Below are 20,296 nucleotides of genomic sequence, written 5' to 3' on the forward strand. Positions count from 1 at the left end.
AGGTTGGCCAGAGAGGTGGTGGATGAACCATCCCTGGAGACACCCCAGGCCAGGCTGGACGGGGCTCTGAGCAACCTGAGCTGGTGCAGATGTCCCTGCTCGTGGCAGGGGGGCACTGGGGGGCTGGGAAGGGCCCTGCAACCCGAACCGTCTGTGATTCTATTGACCTTGTGCCACAGGGCCACGACCTGGGAAAATGGGACCAGGCACCTCCCGAGTGCTTCCAGCTGGATGGAACTGAGGGAAAAGGGAGCAAAGAGGCTCAGAATGGGCCACCCAGCACTCATAGCAGTGGGAACGCCTCCTGGGTGGAGATGCTGGGTCCTGCCTGCACATGCTCCTGGAGCGGGTGCGGCGGGTCCCAGCAGCCAACGGAGGTGCCGATGGAGCCGCGGTGGCAATACCAGTTCCGGGTGATCATGCTGGGAGACTCGACAGTGGGGAAGTCCTCGCTGCTGCGGCGCTACACCGAGGGCATCTTCCTGGATGCCATCAACCAGACAGTGGGGGTGGATTTCTACGTTCAGTTTGTGGAGCTGGAGCCAGGGCTGCAGGTGAAGCTGCAGTTCTGGGACACGGCCGGGCAGGAGCGGTTCAGGTGGGTCCAGGTTGCAGTGTGTGTGGGGGTGATGGAGCCGAGTGTCCCCCTGTATTTGGGGTGCAGGTGGGATATTGTGATCTCAACCCCAGGGAGCTCCTGGGTACAGGTGTGTGTGTGTCCCACCACCCCATGGGTGAGGAACCATGATGATGAGCCAAAGCCAAGAGTGTTCCCAGGAAAAGAGCCCTTGGGGTTGCCTCGTCAGCCCTGGCTCCAGCTCCAAAGGGGGTACAGGATCCCCTAAACTCCCCTCCACCCCCCCAGCTGCAGGGAGCTGGGGGAAGAGACTGGGAGCCCAGCGGGAGCTGAGCAAAGCAGCTTCCCCAGTGCAGCTGCTGGGAGCCTTGGCACCTCGTGGCTGGGGCTGCCACTGCTGGCCAGGCTGCTGGGAACAGGAGAGTTTGAGGGACATGGCTGTGGAGACAGGAGAGCTCGGGAGTCATGGCTTTGGAGGACAGGAGAGCTCGAGGGACATGGCTGCTGGGGACAGGGGATCTCGGGGTCTGTGGTAGCAGGGGACAGAAGAGCTTTGATGGCTGAGCAGGGACAGAGCTGCCCGGACCACTTGCTGACAGAGCCAAAGGGACAATTCTCACTCTTGGGAGCAAGGTGACAGTTGCAGGGGGCAGGAGATGCTGGGGTTGCCCTGCATCAGGGGAGATGCTGCCCAGGGCAGCGCTGGAGACCCTGGAGGTGTCTCACCCCGTTTCTTTTCATGCCCCAGGTCCGTGACTCGCTCCTACTATCGCAACTCGGCCGGCGGGATGTTGCTCTTTGACCTCACCAACCGCACGTCCTTCGAGAGCGTCCGCCGGTGGCACCGGGAGGTGACAGAGACAGTCCAGCCGTTCCGCATGGTTTTCTTGCTGGTGGGGCACAAAAGCGACCTGGCGGGGCAGAGGCGGGTGGGCAGGAGGGAGGCGGAGAAGCTGGCAGCCTCGCTGGGGGTGCAATATGTGGAGACCTCGGCCAAGGATGCCAGCAATGTGGCCCAGGCGTTCCAGACACTGACGCTGGGCATCTATCAGGCGCTGCAAACAGGGCGGCTGGTGACCAGCGAGGCATGGGACGGGGTGAAGAGCAGCATCCCGCTGCCGTACAAGGCTGCGGTGCCGGAGAAGGAGAAGTGGAAGAGATGCTCGTGTTAGAGCTGGGGATGCTGGGAGGGTTGGGACACCCCACCACGATGCACAAGGGATGAGGCAGAGACAGAGCAGCGAGCGCGGATTAAACCCCCCTAGTCACCTCTCTGCCTGCCTGTGTTTTCCTGGGGAAGTGGCCATGGGAAGCGTGAATTCTGCAGAGACCCGGATGTCACTCCCCCCTTCCCCTATTCCCTCTCCAAACCCTTCTCCAAGGCAGTCCCCATCCCCCAGAGAGGAACTGTGAGTCCTCCCAGCCCCCTAAGGTCCTATGTCAGATCAGTCTTGACCTAAAACCCCTTTTACTCCCTGTTTTATTTGCTCAGAGCTGGTCTCCATCCCCAGGAGGTCAGGGTGGGCTGGCTGGAATGGCAGCTCCCCCAGGCACCCTGAGCTGGAGCAGCTGCTGAACAGCCCCCACATCCCCCCTGGCAGTGGCTGCGGTGCAGGAACAGCCCCACCTGGGGCTCTGGGTGTCTGTGTAACACTCCCTGGGTTCTTCCAGGAGCCGAGGGAGCCCATACTGGTGTCTGAACTGGGAGCCCATACTGGTTTCCGAATTACCTCAGCCCCAGCGGTTTCCCTCATGGGTGCCAAGCAGGGAGGACGGGTCCCAGTCCTGCCCACAGGCACCGACGAGACTCCCATAGCACGGGAGTCTGCAGACCTGCTCCCTCTGCTCCATGAGAAATGGCACCTGCAGCTTCTCCAATGAAAACTGGACAGAGCAGAAACAGGCAGCAGGACGTGGCCTTTCCTTATAGAATCATTTTGGTTGGAAAAGCTCATCAAGATCACCAAGTTCAACCATTACCTCGCCCCCGGCACTGACCCATGTCCTGAACCTCATCTCCACGTCTGTCCAACCCTCCAGGGATGGTGACTCCAGCACTGCCCTGGGCAGCCTGTTCCAGTGCCCGACAGCCCTTTGGGGAAGAAATTGTTCCCCAGATCCAACCTCAAACTCCCCTGGCGCAACTTGAGGCCGTTTCCTCTGGTCCTGGCGCTTGTTCCTGGGGAGCAGAGCCCGACCCCCCTGGCTCCAAGCTCGTTTCAGGCAGTTCAGAGATCAGAAGGTCTCCCCTCAGCTCCTGTTCTCCAGGCTGAACCCCCAGCTCCCTCAGCCGCTCCCCATCAGAAAAATCCTTCCACTCACCTCAGAGCCCAGGGCAGATCTCTGACCAGAACAGCCCCCCACACACACACCAAGAAAGCGGGGCTGCCTGTTTCACCGGCAACTCCCCTACACGCTGTTAGAAGAGCACAAGACTTTCCCATGGTTTTAGATTAATAATTTCTTTATTCATGTAAAACAAATGCAGGTATTTATATAAACACTGACATTACAAAGTACTGGAGCAAGTCAGGGCAAGGAGGAGGAAACAAAAACCTCTACAGATGCTTCTAACACTGTCCCACACAAGATCAAACACTCTCTCCCTTGGATAATCACTTATACAATAAACCACTTTCAAGTCACAAATAAAAAGTCTTTGTTTTGCATTGTGGTCTTAGAGGGGGATGAGGAAGAGGGTGTAGAATGTTTTTGGCAGATATCATCAAGTCAAGATATTGCTGCACCATTAATAAAAAATATATGCTTCTCTGTAAAGCATTTAAAAAAAAATATCCCATGGATGGCATCATGGAGAGGCAGACAATCCAAAACGCAGAGGCATCTTCTCCTGGCTCTTCCCAGGAGCTATTTCTTGGTAGTTTTGCGAATCAGTGCCATTCTCTGTAAAAAGAGAAAAATGTGGGAATCTGAGCATCTCAGACAAGGTTACTGCAAAACAACTGTGCAGGAACAAGGTATCTCAGGTTCTCTCGGGACTCTGCCTGACTCGTTTCTGCACAGGTCTGTCAGGTCTGTTTGAATCTTAATGGGATTCCAGAGGAAAAGGGAAACGTCTGCGCTCCTCAACACCCGGGGCTGGAAGTGAAACACTGACCCTAGTGAGAACAGCGGGATTAAAGAGTGCCTGGATCAAACTCCACTTCATGGCCTCTCTCAGCTGGTTTTCAAACCATTCCAGGCTGGGCTGGGGGTTCTGCTGCTTCCCTTAGGGTGCAGCCACCACTACAGTGGGGCCTGAGCAACCTCAGTCCTCTCTGCACAAACAGGCGATGAGACTCTGGAAGTTATTTCAAGCCCAAACCACTTAGAAGAGGCTAAAAATTCAGGTCATGCCAGGAATCCAAGGCCACCCTCCCCATATCAGGCTTCTACCCCGTGATGCTTGGTGTTGCTGAGGGCTCCTCACCTGTTTGTGAGCTTCTGTAGTGCAGGCTTTTTTGTAGGGCCGGATTTCTTCAGAACCAAAGCCCGGGATCCACATGTTCCACTGACGCTCTGGAAGAGAGAGGCCAGGTCAGCACGATCGGCCCCAACCGTCCATCCCAAGAGCAGCCTCGTCCTCACAAACAGGCACAAACATCTTCACTCAGCTCAGGTTGCTCAGAGCCCCGTCCAGCCTGGCCTGGGGTGTCTCCAGGGATGGTTCAGCCACCACCTCTCTGGCCAACCTGGGCCAGGCTCTCACCACCCTCAGGGGCAACAATTTCTTCCTAACGTCCAGCCTGAATCTCCCCTCCTTTAGTTTAAAACCATCATCCCTTGCCCTATTGCAACAGGCCCTGCTCAAAAATCCATCCCCATCTGTTTTATTGGCCCCTTTTAAGTACAGAAAGGCCACAAATAAGGTCTCCCCGGAGCCTTGTCTTCTCCAGGTTTAACATCCCAACCCTCTCAGCCTGTCCTCCGAGCAGAGCTGTTCTGGCCCTTGGAACATTTTTGTAGTTACATATCTGTAGCTACTCGTGGGTTTCTATCCCAACACTGCACCCAGCTCTCAGCTGAGAGAAAAAAACAAACCAACCAACCAAACAAAAAATCACTCACCAAGATGCAACTGGACATCTTTCACTTCCAGGGTATTCGACTTGCGATGCCGCGCGAGCTGGCAGGCCGCCGTCACCACGCTCTCAATGAAATCGTCAGCGATCTGCAACAGCATCTGCGGCAGGACAAGGACGACAACCCGTCTTGTCAGTACCGAGCAGCTGAAGTTATGCAGAAAGTATGAAAATGAGCCCTCAGAAGCTTGTATTTCAAAGGCGTTTGCTACAATCACTGGTTTAAAATGCTTTTTGATGCTGGGACGCAGGAACAGACATGGACGGCTGAAGGCTGCAGCAAACGTGAGAACAGAGAAGTGTAAAATGAACCAGCTGTCCCTGCCTTGGACAAAGGGCCACCAGTTTGTGACAAATCCCAGATTAGCTCTATTTTGTAGCCCCTGCCATGGGTTGGTACCTACTTCCTCCACATCTTCATCCAGCTGCTCGTTCGGATCCACCTCCCGCACCAGGTCCTGCAATTTCTTCTTTGTTAAAACCTGAGCGTGTGGGAGAAGAGGGAAGGATTTACCAGATTTACCATGCTGCTTTAGCACAGCCACCAAAAAATCTCCTCCCCTGCTACCCCCCCAGGCCCAAGTCACAGGTGTTGACACAGCCTATCAGCTCAAGAATGGCAAAGAAAAGAAATATCAGGTGTTAAGGAGCCATTTTCAAGCACCAGTGAACAAAAATGGAATGCAGAGGGTCAGGATAAATAAGTCTCCTGCGCTGAACGGGCACTGAGCTGCAGGCAAGAGGGGACAAAACTAGAAGTCTTAAGAAGCAGACAGTGACTAAATTTGTGCTCAGGGCACAAAGGAAGCATTTCCATGGCTGTAACGCTTATCAGCTTTAGTGTTTCACATGGAAAACAGCAAGATAGGTGAGTGCTGGATTATTCTAGGGCAGAAGTGGCAGGGAGCAGAAATTTTCCTGCTGCTGGACAGCAACAGGATTGGATAAAAGTTCTCAGCACTGATCTGTCCGCCTGGTCAGATGAATCAGACGCCCCTGGGAAACCTCTTCTCGGTTCCCTCACACTGCAGGAAGAACTGTTGCGTGTGTTTGTTGGGGGGACACTTCCCAGAGAGGTCCTGGTGACAGTGACACTGCAGAGACATCAGGGAAGGTTCCTGGAGTGTTTGCGCATTTTATGCACTTTAAAGTCCCACCAGGAGAAGCAAACACGCACAAATTAGCAGCTCCCGGCAGCGATGCTGCCTCTCACACTACCCCACTCAGATGCAGGCTACAAACTGCACTTTCCGTTTTCCCATCTAAACCACATTTAAAAAGAATTTCTCAATATACATTTTCCTGAGACTAAAAAACCACTCTACATTTGCAGCATCCACACCCCATCCAGGGAAGAGAAACAATCCATGGAGACATTACCTGGTTGCTCTCAGGACTGAGCCGTCCCCCTCCGCTCGGCGTCCCTGGCATCTTTGCCACGACGGTGCTGTTGGCCATGGAGCTCTGCGGGGGGGTGCTGGCGGGTTCGGGCTTTGCAGAGGAGAAGTTGGAGAGGTTGATCAAGGTCGATGGGCCAAACTGGTTCATAATCTGTTGGGCTTTAGCTTTTAGGTCATAAAGTTTATCTAGGTCTTGTTTCTTCTTGGCGTTGTGGGGACCCAAACCAATCAACTGAAAAAGGATACAAAAGCTACAAGTTAGCAAAGAGAAGGGGTTTAATGGGGCGATTGCAGCTTTGTCCAGAGGAAACTGCCGCGTCCTGACGGGGTTTTACAGCAGATCAGGTCTCTCCAGACACAGCGAGAAGGGAGGAGAAATGTTTAGAAAAAGAGAAAACATTCCCTGGGATATGGAATTTGCCAGGAACAGCTGAGAGGCTGCAGGCAGCACACAGACAAGAGGTGGCAGCTCAGCAGCTTGTTCTTGGGGCTGAATCCCACGCATGTGTCCCTCCTGCCCTTCTGAACGCATTTCACTTGGACCACAAACAGCTTCAAGAAAGAGCCCACAGAGATTTAATAAAGGAGACAGCTTTGCTCCCGTGGCAGCGGTGCAGGGAAGCGCAGGAGCAGCATTCGAGTCCTCTCCATGAGCCTGAGGACAGGGGGTTCATCTCCTGTGGTGTCTGCCACGGGGTGGAGGCCTCATTTTCAGCAACGCTGCACTCCAGGCCTGACCCACAGTGGTGCCTTGACAACAAAGGGTTCGTTTTGGGTTCTGAAAGCACAAGTCTGGGTTCTCAGAGGTAACGTAATGGAGAAACACAAGCGCTTGCTCACACCTTCAAGTTGTGCCTCACACAGTGAGAGCAGCAGCCGGTGCAGGCGGCTTTACCGATAACAGGGAACCAGCGGTGAGTTGGGGCGGCTTAACCGAAGTTATTCAGGTTGTTGCCCATCAAGCCAACACACAGATCAACCAGCAGCTGCGGTGTTTCACAGCTGGAAGGTCCTAAAATCCCAGCTTGGTGACGCTCTGTCCTTAATGCTCCACAAAAGGAAACTCAGCAAAACCCTGGACCTTCCACCCCACAACTGCTGTGGGCAGCAGGGATGGGTCTGTCATGTGAAATGAGCCTTTAAGGAACAGTTTGAGGTAAAAACTTCTCATGTAGCAGCTGCCGTTGGGCCCAGAGATGGCCAAGAAGCAGCTGCCGCTTCCAAAAAGTCCAAGTGCTTGAGGATGAACTTACTTACAAGAGAAAGAAAAGAGTTTGTTTAAACAGCTTTACAGCACATTCACGTAAAAAACGATGAACAGAGCATCCCCTCATCACAGCAAGCTTGGTTAGTTTGGGTTAATTCACCCCAAAACACACACCAGGAATCACACTGGAGCGCTCGGAGGTGGTTGCTTTAGTGCTTCACTCCACGGCAAACCCATGCAATGCTGCACCCACAGACATGGGGAGAATTTAGAATTTATATCCGGGACATGTTTCTGTAGCACCCTCAGCAAAATCTCAGCTTCATTTTAACTGATTAATGATGGAAAACCATTCAGTTCACACCCTAAAGCCCCTCAGATGGCATTTCTGGACAAGGAGCTCAGCACAAGATCAGGACTTCAGTGTACACTAGGCTCGGTTTCAGCTTAGGCCACTCTCAGGCCGCTCACCCCCACACCTCAGCTTCCAAATCGACAAAGCAGGAATTCTTACCCACCATGCAGGGGAGAAAGCTCCAAAATCCTGGGGCAAAAAGCACTTTTATCAGCATAAAGTCATTTTGTTCATTTATTTACAGATCTCATTATGCCCTTCACATGCCATTAAGATCACCAAACGCCAAGTTAACGGGATGGGTGGATTCCCAGGATAAAAATCCCGCATGCCAATCCCAGCACTTTTTACTTACAGCTATCTGAGTGTCTAGATCTTTAATTACATCGGCAACTGCCGTGGGGCCAGCGAACGGAGAGGCCATTTCCCAAAGCCTTCCCGGAACGTCAGCGATCAGCGTTAACCTACTCTTGCTTCCTCCTCTTCCATTTAACTCTCATTCCTACAGGAACACCACATATTTTTTCATATCACCCACTCTACAGTCAGCCCACAAGAGGAAACAGTTTCACGCAAGAGAGGACGCGCTGGCTGTACTGCGACACGAGGGTTTATCTGTCACACGATCAAGAGCGGAGGATGAGGCATCTCCCAGGATCCTGAAGAGCGAGTAGAAATTTGGCCAAATTTCATTTTTCCATCAGAAAACAGAGTTATCCTGGGATCTGCTGTCAGCAGTGATGTGCAGGCGAGCCCGGAGCAGCTTCTCTCCGTGGCAGGAATCGGGCTGGTGGCCTCAATTAGCACGACTTGTTAGGGTTACAGCTGTAATTAAAGTCTACGGTAAAGCCAAACCAACCTTTGGCGCATTCCCTGGAGCACTTGGGGGGCTCCCGCTTCTATCAAGACATAACGATTTGCACCAAACATTTAAATAGTTTTGCAAAGGACCATCCGGTCTGGGTATATCTTTATTGTTAACGGAGAAAACTGAGAAAGTTCTTGGGTTTTGCTTTAGTTATTGCAAATGTGAGACAGTCGGTGACAAGCACTTATCCATCATGTGTGCTTGTTAAAAGCGAAAAAAACAAAATAAGTCCTTTTTCTTTTCCCCTGGATGTGCTTTTTTAGATGCCGATGGGACTCATACCTCACAGAATTTCCAGCCTCGCGTTTGAGCCCCGAAGCACCGACTCTCACCACCCCGGGAGGCCACAGCTCCGGGGGGGGTGGGGGGGGTGTTTCCAGCATCGGCCCCCGGCCCCACAATCGCCCCCGGGAAACGCCGTGACGGGACCGAACGGAACCCCCCGGGGCAAAACGTTTCCCAAGGCTGCCGGGGCGCCGCGGCCAAGGTCCCGGGGTTGACACCTCCCCCTGTCACCCCGAAGCCCCCAGGACCCCCCCAGCTGCTGACACCCCCCGGGCGGGGGCTGAGCCGCGGCTCCAGGCCGCGGCCTGTCCCGAAGAGCTGCGGGACTAGCCTGCCGCGCCCACCCCGGCTCCCTCCCATGTTTTAGGTTGTAAAAGCCGGGATAAAACAGCCGGTTCCTCCCCTCCCACCGGGGGAAGGACCTCCGACCCCCCGCGCCGGCCCGTACCTCCCCATGACCCGCGGGCGGACCGAGGCTCCGCCGCCGGCTGCGCTCCCTCCGCCGCGCACCGGAAACGCGTCCAGCGCCGCCAATCAGGAGGGCGCTGCCTGCGCGTGCGCGCTAAGGTACCCGCCAGGAGGAGCCCGGGCTCCGCCTCGGGGAAGGCGCGGAGGGGAGGCGTCCCAGCATGCTCCGCGCGATTTGCATAGCGCTTGGGGGCAGCGAGGAAGGAGTCGGTGTTTTCGGCGGAGAAATAAAAGCAGAAATGGAGAAAATAGTCGTGAAACTTAGGAGGAAGAGAGGAGAAACTTGGAGCTGGGCACGATTTGTCAGGGAAACATTCGTGCTTCGCCGTGACCGAGGTGGTGCCACGGCGGTTTCCCCTCCTGGCCGGTCGTAAACTCGTATTTAAAAAGGGCTTCTGCCGTGCGTGGCACGGGGGGGCTTTGTGCGGCCGCCCCTGCGGAATCGACATCAAGAGATTTCGGAAGCACAATTTTTGTAGGAGGGGGTCGCTGGTAACCGCTTGTTCTGGCGCCCCGGAGAGAGTTAACGGTAGAGCTGGGATGGGTGTTGGTGGCAGGGGCACCACCCACACCGCTGGGACCGGGAGCGCTGACTGGGAGTCGCACAGGACGCACCTCTACACAATATATGTATTTGATACAGATAAATACGATCGTTTTTAGAAATTATTCTCCCAAACCTAGGAGATGTTTTTTTCGCGGAGCCCCAGCCGGCTCGCCCGGGTCAGGCTCTCGCTGCATCTTCACAAGGCCTCGTGGTACACGTGCGAGAGAAGACTGTCCGCCACGGGCCCCTCTGCAGAGGGGACATCCCCACCGGAGCCGGCAGCCCGCTCCGCCCGGGGGGTCGTGCACACCCCGGCGGGCAGCTCCCCGGCCCGGGGGCCGGGTGCATCGTACCGCAGTGGGGGGGAAGCGGGGAGCCCCGGCATGCTGCAGGGGCTGCGGCGGGTGCCGGCAGGCTCGGGCTCGCTGAACGGCGTGGCGTACTCCGGCTCGGGCGGCAGCGGCTCCGCGTACTCGTGGTATTTTCCCGGCACGTCGTAGTGGCTCACGACCAGTGGCAGCGTGTAGCCCTCATCCAGGAGAGGCTTGAAGGTGGAGGGACCCGTCTGGCTGCTGGGCGTCACCTGCACCAGGTCTGGCTCTGCATATTCTGCAACGGGGGTGCAAGGCTCTGAGCTGGGGACTGTTCCCACAGCGGTGCTGTTCCAGATGTGGGTGGGCTGAGGGCACCCATGGGTGGAGAAAACAGGAAAATCTGGGCAGACACATCCCAAAATCCAGCTGGGGCAGGACAGCCACCCCACGGGGACAGGCACGTCCCTCTGCACCAGCATGGAGTGGGGGTCCTCGTGCCCTCCAGGTGCCTTCCAATGCCCACATCCGTGTTTGATGCAGAATAATAATAATAAAAATAATGAAGATAAATAAGCCCTGCTTTGGTCTGCCTTTTGCACAGGACCATGATGTGGGATGGGTCAGACCAGAGCAGTGCTGTGCAGCAATGGGTACCCCAGGGTGCAGTGGGGGAGACACAGCTCGAGCTCTGGGCTGAGGGACCCATTTGTGCCCCAATGTCCCTGTTACCTGGTGAATGGGTCTGGCTGAGGTCCTCCAGCGCAGCTGCCATGGGGAAGGAGGCCAGCGCAGAGCCAGGGGACGGCAGGCTCTGCAGGGAGCACACCCGGTTTGGCTCCAGCTTGGGGTACCCTGAGCAAAGAGCAGAAGCCCCTGGTTGTCATAAGCCATCCCTTGGGGACAGGCATGGCAGGACCCCCAGGGGAGTTTGGAGGCTCTTTACCTTTCACGATCCCACAGTTCAGCTCTGATGCCGGCTTCCTGCAAGGGGACAGTGAGGTGTGGGTGAGGGATCTCACCAATCCCACCACCACCCCGCCTCCTTGCACCCACTGCACGGGGGGCTGCGGCACTCGGTACCTGGTGAGCAGCCAAATGGAGCCACTGCACTTTGGGGGAGCAATGCTAGGTCCCCCAGGGTGAAGCGGGGGGCAGAATGGGACCCACCTCTTCCTGCGGCAGAGGAAAACCAGCAGCAGGAGGCTGGAGCAGAGGAGGATGAAACCGCCGATAAGCAGCATCACCAGCAGTGTGGAGCCTGGGGAGGAAGGGCAGCATCAGCTCCTGGGTGCCCCATCCTACCCCTCTGCACCCACAGGTGACAGGAGCCCAGCCAAGGCCACCAGAGAAGGAAAATCAATGTGTTGTCACAGGGGAATCTTAAAGTCCGACTGGGTCCATCGGTGCCTGGAGCATCCACAAAACAACGCTGCACTCCAGGAATAGCCCCCTCCACAGCACTCACCTGCCTTCTCCGGGTCCAGGGCGATGCCAGGGATGGGTGTGTGGCTGGCTGGGTGGCTGGTGGGGACAGGGACCTCCTTGGGGGCACTGGGCACTGCAGGGCATAGCAGGGACTGTCAGCGTGGGACCACCACTGGGCGCACAGGGAGGTTGGGAGTCCCTAGGGGACGTTTGGGATGTCGGGTGGTGCGCAGAGGGGCTCACCATAGGGCCGGGGCACACGGACCCGTGCCAGCTGGCAGCCCACCAGGGCCACCTTCAAGGCCACGTGCTGGTGCCAGCTCTGGGGTGTGACACGGACGTAGCGGGCGACGATGGGGGGGATGAAGGCATTGGAGACCTCCCCTTGGCTGTCAGTGTTTCCTTCAAAGACCTGCCAGAGAGGGCGAAGAGGGTGCTGATGGCCACACATCCGTGGGCAGGGGGTCTGTGGCCCCCTTATTGTCCCCCTCTGTGTCCACCTTGTCGTCCTGGCCACTGCTGCCTCTGTAGGGTCTCCAGTTCTTCCCGTCGCGGCTGGAGGAGACCCGGTAGGACGTCACGTAGTAGTCGTGCTGCTCGGATGATCCCTTCGTGATGATGCCTGTTGGTGCAGGAGTGAGCCTGGGGGGGGGCCTGCTGTCAGTCGGGGGGTGCAGGGCTGAGGAAGGGCTTGGGGGGGCCACTCTGTCCCCCAAAATGCCCCATTGCATGGGGCAGAGCTTTCCCATCCGGAATAACCCCCATCTCTGGGACACCCAGCTCCATGATGGGAGGGGACCAAGCGACAGGACATGTCACCGCCCTAGGGAAAACCCTGCCAGGGGCTCCCTCCTGCCCTGGGAGGGGGTTTGGGCGGCAGATTCAAGTGTCGGACCCCACACTCTGCTCCAAGGAGCCAATAACCTCCAGCCCCGGCTGCAAGCCCTGCATTCCTCCCTCCTCCAGCCTCGGGCCGGACAATGTCCCCATTTTCCTCGACGTGGTCACCAGCCACTGCCACACAAAGCCCCTGCTTTCGGCAGCTCCAGCCAAACAAAAGGCGTGCGCTGGCACCAGATGCAAGAGCATAATATTAACTTGTTCCTCCCAGAAATGGCTGCGGATGAGGGGGGCACTGTGCAGGGACAAAACGGGCAGAGGGGAAAGCTGGGAGGGTTGACACTGCGTCCCAGTTTGCACCAGTATAACCATGGCCCAAGGAGCTCCAATTCCTCCTGGGTGTTGCAACTGCTCTGGGCAGTTTTGGGGGGGGTCAGTGAGGCTGGTACCCATGTCACCATAGGGAGGACAGTGGTCAGGGTGGCCTGGGGACAGCACTCACCAGTGACATTCTTGCGGGTGCCCAGGTCCAGCTCCAGCCAGGCGGCCTCAGTGCCAGGTTCGGTGGCCCAGGAGTGGCCGGCAGTGCCCAGCGCTGCCCGTTCAGCCACCCAGGTTCTGTCTTGGCCCAGCACGTCCACCTCGTGCCACCAGGACGAGGCGTTGAAGGCAGCCACCTCCAGCGCATTGTCACAGGCTGGACATAGAGACAGCAGGTTGGGAGCCAAAAACATGGCTTAATTTCAGGGGAAATGGGGAAAAAATACCTTTGTGGAACATGAGCCGCTTCTCGGAGAGGGATCCCCTGTGGGCAGAAAGCATGGGGAGTATCAGACATGGGGAAAAGGGCCCCAGGTGAACAAATCTGTGGGGGTCTCCAAAATCAAGGGGTGGCAGGTCCCTGGTGTCAGCACAGATGGGTGCGGGGTTCAGCCAGGGTCCCCAGACCCCCCCACCCACCTTTTGGAGTGGAGCCCATTGGCGAAGGCCGACTCGTAGAGCGTGATCCCCTTCTCCCGAGATAGGGTGACCTGCCCGCCCAGCTCGTCCGCGATCACCCCAGCGTGCACAGCCGCCTTGCACAGTACTGAGGTCTGTGGGGAGCAGAGACGGGTGAGAGCAGCCCCCCCAGGGAGGAAAGGGTACCCCATGGGGCACCCCATGGCCAAATCCATCCCCTGTAGTCTGCAGGGGTGTGACAAGCAGTGGCCACACCTGCTGGGGACCATCCCTGGTGGATGCACCCACAGGGCAAGCCGGGCTCTGCACTTACGTCCCGGTAGCCCTGGCTGGGGTTACCCCAGATGTCCCCGTCGATGTCCTTGCAGCCCGCGGGACAGTACACACTGAAACGCATGGTGAGGGGGGGTCAGGGCTCGCTCCCATCCAATTCCCCTCTGCACACCCGTTTGGTCCCCATCCCGCTGCAGCTGCACCCCCAAGCACCCGGGAGAGGGATGGGGACAAAACTGGGGCAGATGGGGACCAGCAGCAATGCCAGGGTGGGGGACACCAAAGCAAGGGCCACTAACCCCCCCAGCCACTCACCTGACGTGCTCCTGGGTGTAGTGGGTGCCTCGTACCAGGCAGGAGACCAGGTCTGCAAGGCAGGGACACCCCAGGGTGAGGGACCCTCACCCACCCCAGGGCACCCAGAGGGACAGGGGGGCTGGTCCCTTGGTCCCTGCAGCCATTGGCCCCACGCCTGCATCTCTGCCTGGGATTGGGGTCCCAGCTGACCTGGAGGTCCAGGGTGCTGTGGGGGGTCCCAGTTTGGCTGGATGGTCTGGGGGTCTCTCATGTTGGGTCTTCAGGGAGCTCAGGGCAATTGGAGCCCACCCTGGGGTCAGCAAGGAGCTCCCTCCACCCCCGGCTGTGCACCCCCATGGGCCAAGACACAGCCCGGGGGGGTTTCTGCATCCCTGAGGGATGCTCCCCCCTACCTGGGTGCTGCGAGGTGGCATAGGACAGGAGGAGACCTCGTCCCGAGCGGTGGCTGGTGGTGTTGAACAGGACAGTGACAGTGCTGGAGTTTGTCACCAGAAGCGGGGTGGCGGGGACAGCATTCCTGCAGTAGGGCCCTGCGGGGAAGGGGCCATGGAGGGGACTGGGGCTCCCCAGGGATAGGTACAGGCACCCGGACCCTGGGGTGTCACCTCCCCTGGCCCAGCCCTTGCCAGGGCTGGTGGGGGCTCAGGCATTTGGACTGTGCCCAGAGTGGACCCAGCCCCAGGGTGGCCCCATGCCAGGGTGGTCCCACCCCTGGGGTGGTCCTATCCTGGTGGTGGTCCCATGCCCAGGGTGACCTCGTGCCAAGGTGGCCCCGTGCCAGGGTGGTTCCAGCCACAAGGTGGCCCCATCCCCAGAACAGTTACATCCAGGCTATGGGGGGGTAACTGGGGCACAGTCCCCCACAGCTCATTCTATCCCCACTGTCCCCCCGCAGCCACAAGCAGCACCAGGGGGGGACATAGCCCCCAGGCATGGGGTCAGAGCTCGACCAAGCTCCCAGGGTAGCACTCCGAGATGTCCCCAACTCCCTGAGCAGGGATAGATGAGCTCTCAGCCAGGCAGGGACTGTCCCCACCTCCCAGAAATGTTTCCCCCCAGAGCCTCTTCACTGGCCCAAGTGGTCACCAGCTTTTATTTGGCACTTGCTACTGTGTCACCTGATGCCATGGCATGGCCCCATGCAACCCCAAAACGGGGGCCGCGTCCCTGTCCCCTCCCCATCTCCCCTTTCCCAGGCACTGCAGTAGCTGCCTCCTAAATCCCCCCATTTAATCCAAATTAATTTGCAGTCTCCATCTCCCTGATTAAAACTCCAGCTTAGCAAATAGGCAGGTTCCTTGGAGACACCCCTGGTCCCAACCAGGGACAAGAGGTGGCCCCAGTCCCCAGACTGCCATCACCCCCCACAATTTCTCTCTGTTCTGCATCATGTCCATCACCAGGGGCTTGAGGCACCCAGAGATGCTTCGAGAGAATGCCATCGTTGCCCTGGGGACAAGGAGCTATGTCCCCATGGTGCTGGCAGTGACACCTCCCTGGAAGGGTTGTGTCATGCCTCAGCTTCCCCACCCCAACTGCACCCTCACCCTGCCTGGGTCATATTTAACCAAGAGGTCAAGCCCAGGGGACGTGGGACATGTGTGTGTGCAGGGATGTCACAGGGTCATGGAAGTGATGGGGGCTCTGCATCATATGCAAATGACATGCATATGAGATGCAGATGACACGCGTGCACAGATTTTCCCACCCGCTGCCAGATGCCAGCGCTGTCCTGGACAGATGCTGTAACATCTGGCTCACTGCCCACTCCACCAGCAGTTCCAGAGACTCCCGGGATGCTGGGAACCCGTCAGTTGAGCCTCAGGCTGGAGGCTGCCACCCCTGTGGGGACCCCGACATGTCCCCAGCCCAGGCGCCAGAGACCAGCTCTGAGTCAGCAGGAGGAAGCCCACAGCCTCCGCTTCCCGAAAAACATCTTGGACTTGTCAAGGGCTGGCGTCAGCCATGGGTGAGTGAGCGGGACCCCAGCACACATCCAAAGGGGCTAAGGGTGCCCCCCCTGCTCCACCAGCCCCCCAGGAGCATCATCTGGGGTCTCCCCTGTCTTGTGCTGCTCTGAGACCCCTCAGCCTGGCCCAAGTCATGTCTGGGCTTTGGGGTTCTGGGAGATGGGGATAAACATGTCTCCGAGGTCATGGCAGAGGGGATGGGGGACATCACGTGCTGTCACCCCTCTGGCCACCAGCCTGGAAAGGGTGAAAGCCCTGGAAAACAGGGAAAAATGCCAGTCCTGGGAGCTGTGGGGAGTCTAAACTGGCTCCTCTCCACCCCACATTTCCCACAGCATCCCCTGCCCACCCCCTGCCCCTCACCCGGCCTCGGGGCTGCTCCTCCATCCCACCCCATGTATACCCCAGTGGTGACACTTTCCCCCCCAACCCAAGATGTTTCCCCCAGCACCTGCTGCATTCCAGGTGCTGTCAAATCCCTCCAAGACCATTAAATCTCCCCAGTAAAATCCTGGAAGCGTTTGGGCAGCGGCTCCACAGACAGAACTAATTAACCAGCAGCTGCATCTTCGGGTGCCCCCATCCTCAGGTATCCCCCTCTTCCAATACTCCTATCCTCAGGTACCCCCCTCCTTGGATATCCCCCTCCTCAGGTCCCCCCATTTCAGGTACCCCCATCCTTGGGTACCCCATTCCTTAAATATCCCCATCCTCAGATATCCTCGTCTTCAGATACCCCCTTCCTCAGATATGCCCCCTCCCATGACGAAACCAGCTAAAAGACGGATTTTCCTGATCTTCTCCTTATCCAGGATTTTACATAAAGCGATATCAGCCCTTCCCCTGCTCCATCTGCAGGTCCTCGGCAGGCACTGCCTCAGTTTCCCCCAGGACCCCCCCTCTTACCGTAGGCAGTGCCAGCCTGGGGGTTGGTGAGCAGCACAGAGCTGCGGGCACAGCGCTCAGAGGGTTCCAGGTCCACGTCCCCAAAGGCCAGCAGGAGGGAAGTACCCGGGGGGGTGCGCAGCCGCCAGCGGCAGGCGGTGTGGTTGGGGTAGGTGCCCGGGTAGTTCTTGGAGCTGAGGGTCCCGCTGTGGGGTGTCAGCAGCGTGTGGCCGCAGCCATCCCCTGCGGAGAGACGGGGTGCGGGGTCAGCCAGGTTGCTGCCTGCCTCAGTTTCCCCACTTGGCACAGCCACCAGGGACACCCCATGGGCACCTGGAGCCCTTTTAAATGTTTTCCTTGGCTGAAACATCATTTTTTTTGTGGCTTTTCTGGCTTCTTTCCCCACTGGGGATGGTGCCCAGGGGTGAAGCTGCCTCAGTTTCCCCTACAACCACACAGTGCGGACCTGCACCTCCAGCCCTTCTCCATCCCCCAGCCCAGGAGGATCCCGATTTTGGGAGCTACAAAAGGAGGCAAGGAGGAAACACCCCCCCTCCACGGGGCTGTACAGCTCTGAGCAGCCCCTGAGCACCCTTGGCTGTAGGCTTGACATTGAAGATGATCTTGGGCAGCTGTATCCCCATGGCGTCCTCCCCGGGTCAATGCCAAAACAGCCACAAAAAGAGCCTTTCTCCAGGCTTGCCGCCCCCGGGGCACGAGGGAATATCCTGGAAACCGGAGGTGCAAGCATCCGGTGTCGAGCACCATTTGGGATTTCTGGTGTAGCTAGGGCAGGATTGGTGAAAGGAAGAGGGGAAGCACCACTCAGCCGCTCTGCATGGCCTGGGGGAGGCCATTGTTCACCCCTCCCCCACAGCCCCAAAAAGCTGCTGCTCCTGCCAAGCATCATCCCAGCACAGGCGGAAAGAAAAACGATGGGCACGGCTTGCCCCTGCCTTGGCTGCTGTCACCCGGAGACGGCACAAAGCACCGGCAGGAGAAAATCCTGCAGGGATCAAAAAAGGGAGGGCTGGAGGCGGAAGATGCCAGGCCCTCCCCGGAGCCCACTCCTGCCCAGACTGTGGGAAAGGCTGGCGTCCAAACCTGGGGGATGGGGGTTATCCTGTGAACCCCCCTGGGCAGGGATGCAGGACCGAGTGAAATCCTCAATTTCCCACGCCATTACGGCAAAGCTGGGAAGGATCGGGCCCTCAGAGGCTGGCCGGGGGAGCACTGGGTGGGGGTAACCCCTCTGGGGCTGCTGGGAAAGTGGCTCCCAGAGGGGCTGCTGTGCCGCGGGGGAAGATATTTGGAGTATTTTGGGGGAGTTTCAGACAAGCAAGGTCAGAGCCATCAGGATCAGCACGGAAAACCCTCTCTGGCCAGGACACCCTGGCATGCGCGCCCAAGTCCTGGATGGACTCCCCCAGCTCCAATCCCACCGCCAGTGGGTGTGGAGGGGCTGGAGAGCCCCATCCTGGGAAAAACTCATCCTGGGAAAGGAAACACTCGATAAAATCATCCCGAGCGTGGCCAGCGCATGCTGGGTGGCAACGCCAGAGATAAGCCAAGAGCTACACATGCACACCCGGTGATTTGGCTCCCAAGATGCTACCGAGGGGGTGGAACAGTGAAGGCAGAGCCATGGGGGAGCTTGTCTCCGGCCACAGAACATCCCCAGCCCCCTCAAAAAAAAGTCAGTTGCGAAAAAACGGGAAAACTGGATTTCCGCTGAATGAGGGCAAAGCCGCAGCGCTGGGACCATCCCTGCAGGGGCGTTGTTTGTTTTCTCACAGGATGCAGGAAAGACACAACAGGGCGATGCTCCGAGAAAAGCCCCAGCATGGTCCCGGCCCCGGGAGGGCTCCCACGCGGCCACCGAGGGCTTTGGGAGCCGGTGGGAACCCACCGTGGGACGTGTCCCAAATCACACATGTGGGGAACGCAGCGGGGGTTCTGCCCCCGGTAGTCACATCCTGGCCATGCCTCAGTTTCCCCTCACTGGACATGATGCTTTGGATGTCCCGTTCCCATCTCCTGACGCTTGGATGAGTTGGAGACGAGCCACGCCGGGGAGAATCCCGTCTTCGGGATGAGGTTTTGGCTGAACATCCCCTCGGGGCCTTTCCCAGACTCCGGAGGCTGCAATTCTCCCCCCTGGAGCGACGCTGCCAGGACCCGCAGCATCCCCCGGAATGGAATCACAGAATCACAGAATGATGGATGGAACCGCTGCCCGGCTCTCCCAGCTGTGCACCGTAAGCTCCAGCGATCCTCTTAGACCGGGGCAAAGCCGGGCCGCTGGGGATTAGGGGTTCCCGGGGAAAGCCGGGTGGGAGGGACAGAACCGACCCCAGGACCCCCGGGGCAGGCGGCACCCTGGTACCGGGAGCGGGGGGTACAGGGGAGCGCGGCTGGGGCTGCGAGGAGACTACCGGGTGCGGGACCGGGGCAGTGCGGGGATGGTGGAGGCAGTGGGGAGCTTGTCCCGTCCAGTACCGGAGCAGAAGCATGGCGGGGACGCCGTCCCGGATCGGTACCGGGGCAGGCGGACCGCGGGAACTCAGTCCCGTTGTGGTGGCGGTCTGGGGACAGCGGGGACCCGTCCTGGATCGGTACCGGGGAGCCCACTCTGGTCCGATCCTGGTCCCGGAACAGAGGAGAGCCCGTCCGGTCCTCGGTCCCCATCCCAGACCCAGTCCTGGGTGCGGCGCACGGCCCATCCCGGCGAGGGAAGAGGAGCCACGGGGGTGTCAGCGGGAGCAGGACTCCCGGTGCCGTGTCCCGGTGCGGGGTCCCCCGCCGCCGGTGCCCCACAATCCGCACTCACCGTCCTGTCCGCCGGCCGGGCGCAGCCCTAGCGGGCCCAGCAGGAGGCAGCGGCGGAGCAGCGCCAGCGCCAGCACCCCCCGCGCCGACCCGCCGCCCGCCCGCATCCTCCCGCCGCCGCCGCCGCCGCCGCCGGTCCCGTCGCGCCCGCCGCCCCGCGCCCGCCCCCTCCTGCCCCGCCACGCCCATTGGCTGTCACCGCCCTGCCCCGCGCCGCCATTGGGCCGCCTCGCTGTCAGTCCGCCGGCACGGCCCGCAGAGGAGAGCGGGCGCGGCGCGGTCGGGGGAAACGGGGGCTCGGCCGGGGGGTGGTCCTGGGCACCCCGGCGGGAGGGCTCGCTCGGGGCTGGGGGACACGGAGCCCAGAGGCGGCCCTGGGGACGGCCCCAATGCGCCCATAGGGGCTGCGAGACAGACCCGCTGCCGGGGTACGGAGCCCCCGGGCCGGGCTGGGGATGCTCGGTACCGCTTCCCACTGCTCGCTCCGGGCCTTCCCGGCAGCGGCCAGGAACCCCCCAGTGCCCCCCGCGCCGTCACACGGGGGAAGCCGCGGGGCGGTGCAACCGGCCGCCGCTAGGAGGCAGCACGGCTCCGCCCGCGCGGGGCCCGGCGGCGGCGGCCCCTTTAAGGCAGGCGGGCGGCCGGAAGTGGCGGCGGCCGAGGCCGCGGCGGCTACTGCGCATGCGCCCTGCT

The 20,296-nt window shown here is 59.1% G+C and overlaps 3 protein-coding genes and 1 non-coding gene across 5 annotated transcripts; 2 read left to right on the forward strand and 2 right to left on the reverse strand.

Moving 5' to 3' along the window:
• The first annotated feature begins 383 nt into the window (after positions 1 to 383).
• RAB42 (RAB42, member RAS oncogene family) lies at positions 384 to 1,775 on the forward strand. Its single transcript, XM_065650724.1, has 2 exons — positions 384 to 598; positions 1,326 to 1,775. The coding sequence occupies exons 1-2, from the start codon at positions 384 to 386 to the stop codon at positions 1,747 to 1,749; spliced, it is 639 nt and encodes a 212-aa protein (XP_065506796.1). The 3' UTR covers positions 1,750 to 1,775.
• A 1,245-nt stretch (positions 1,776 to 3,020) lies between these two features.
• On the reverse strand, positions 3,021 to 9,300 carry TAF12 (TATA-box binding protein associated factor 12). Of its 2 annotated transcripts, XM_065650563.1 has the most exons (7): positions 9,223 to 9,300; positions 7,977 to 8,123; positions 6,040 to 6,291; positions 5,064 to 5,141; positions 4,646 to 4,760; positions 4,008 to 4,096; positions 3,021 to 3,481 (listed from the first exon to the last, which is right to left on the reverse strand). In XM_065650563.1, exons 2-7 carry the CDS (start codon positions 8,043 to 8,045, stop codon positions 3,446 to 3,448), a joined length of 639 nt encoding a protein of 212 aa, XP_065506635.1. In that variant the 5' UTR covers positions 8,046 to 8,123; positions 9,223 to 9,300; the 3' UTR covers positions 3,021 to 3,445. The 2 variants fall into 2 exon arrangements, with proteins under 2 accessions (XP_065506635.1, XP_065506636.1); XM_065650564.1 differs by lacking the exon at positions 7,977 to 8,123.
• A 326-nt stretch (positions 9,301 to 9,626) lies between these two features.
• LOC135997875 (U11 spliceosomal RNA) lies at positions 9,627 to 9,758 on the forward strand. The gene has a single exon (XR_010607499.1). It is a non-coding gene; the product is annotated as a U11 spliceosomal RNA (small nuclear RNA).
• A 114-nt stretch (positions 9,759 to 9,872) lies between these two features.
• LOC135997824 (discoidin, CUB and LCCL domain-containing protein 1-like) lies at positions 9,873 to 19,831 on the reverse strand. Its single transcript, XM_065650716.1, is given in 16 exon segments — positions 9,873 to 10,398; positions 10,833 to 10,955; positions 11,047 to 11,084; positions 11,271 to 11,361; positions 11,569 to 11,661; positions 11,772 to 11,940; positions 12,029 to 12,150; positions 12,871 to 13,065; positions 13,136 to 13,173; positions 13,329 to 13,462; positions 13,642 to 13,714; positions 13,917 to 13,968; positions 14,312 to 14,449; positions 16,796 to 17,017; positions 19,605 to 19,773; positions 19,775 to 19,831. Coding segments are annotated over 16 exon segments (2,088 nt in total). The 5' UTR covers positions 19,793 to 19,831; the 3' UTR covers positions 9,873 to 9,985.
• Between the last annotated feature and the right edge of the window lie 465 nt (positions 19,832 to 20,296).

This window comes from Caloenas nicobarica, chromosome 23 (assembly GCF_036013445.1).
Source record: "Caloenas nicobarica isolate bCalNic1 chromosome 23, bCalNic1.hap1, whole genome shotgun sequence".
Classification (NCBI taxonomy): Eukaryota; Metazoa; Chordata; class Aves; order Columbiformes; family Columbidae; genus Caloenas; species Caloenas nicobarica.

Coding starts and splice junctions, on each gene's coding strand:
- RAB42 (XM_065650724.1), top strand. CDS start 384: ATGGAGCCGCGGTGGCAATACCAGTTCCGGGTGATCATGCTGGGAGAC. Junction 599..1,325: donor GCCGGGCAGGAGCGGTTCAG/GTGGGTCCAGGT, acceptor TTCATGCCCCAG/GTCCGTGACTCGCTCCTACT.
- TAF12 (XM_065650563.1), bottom strand. CDS start 8,045: ATGGCCTCTCCGTTCGCTGGCCCCACGGCAGTTGCCGATGTAATTAAA. Junction 6,292..7,976: donor ATCTAGACACTCAGATAGCT/GTAAGTAAAAAG, acceptor ATCCTTTTTCAG/TTGATTGGTTTGGGTCCCCA. Junction 5,142..6,039: donor TCAGTCCTGAGAGCAACCAG/GTAATGTCTCCA, acceptor CCACACGCTCAG/GTTTTAACAAAGAAGAAATT.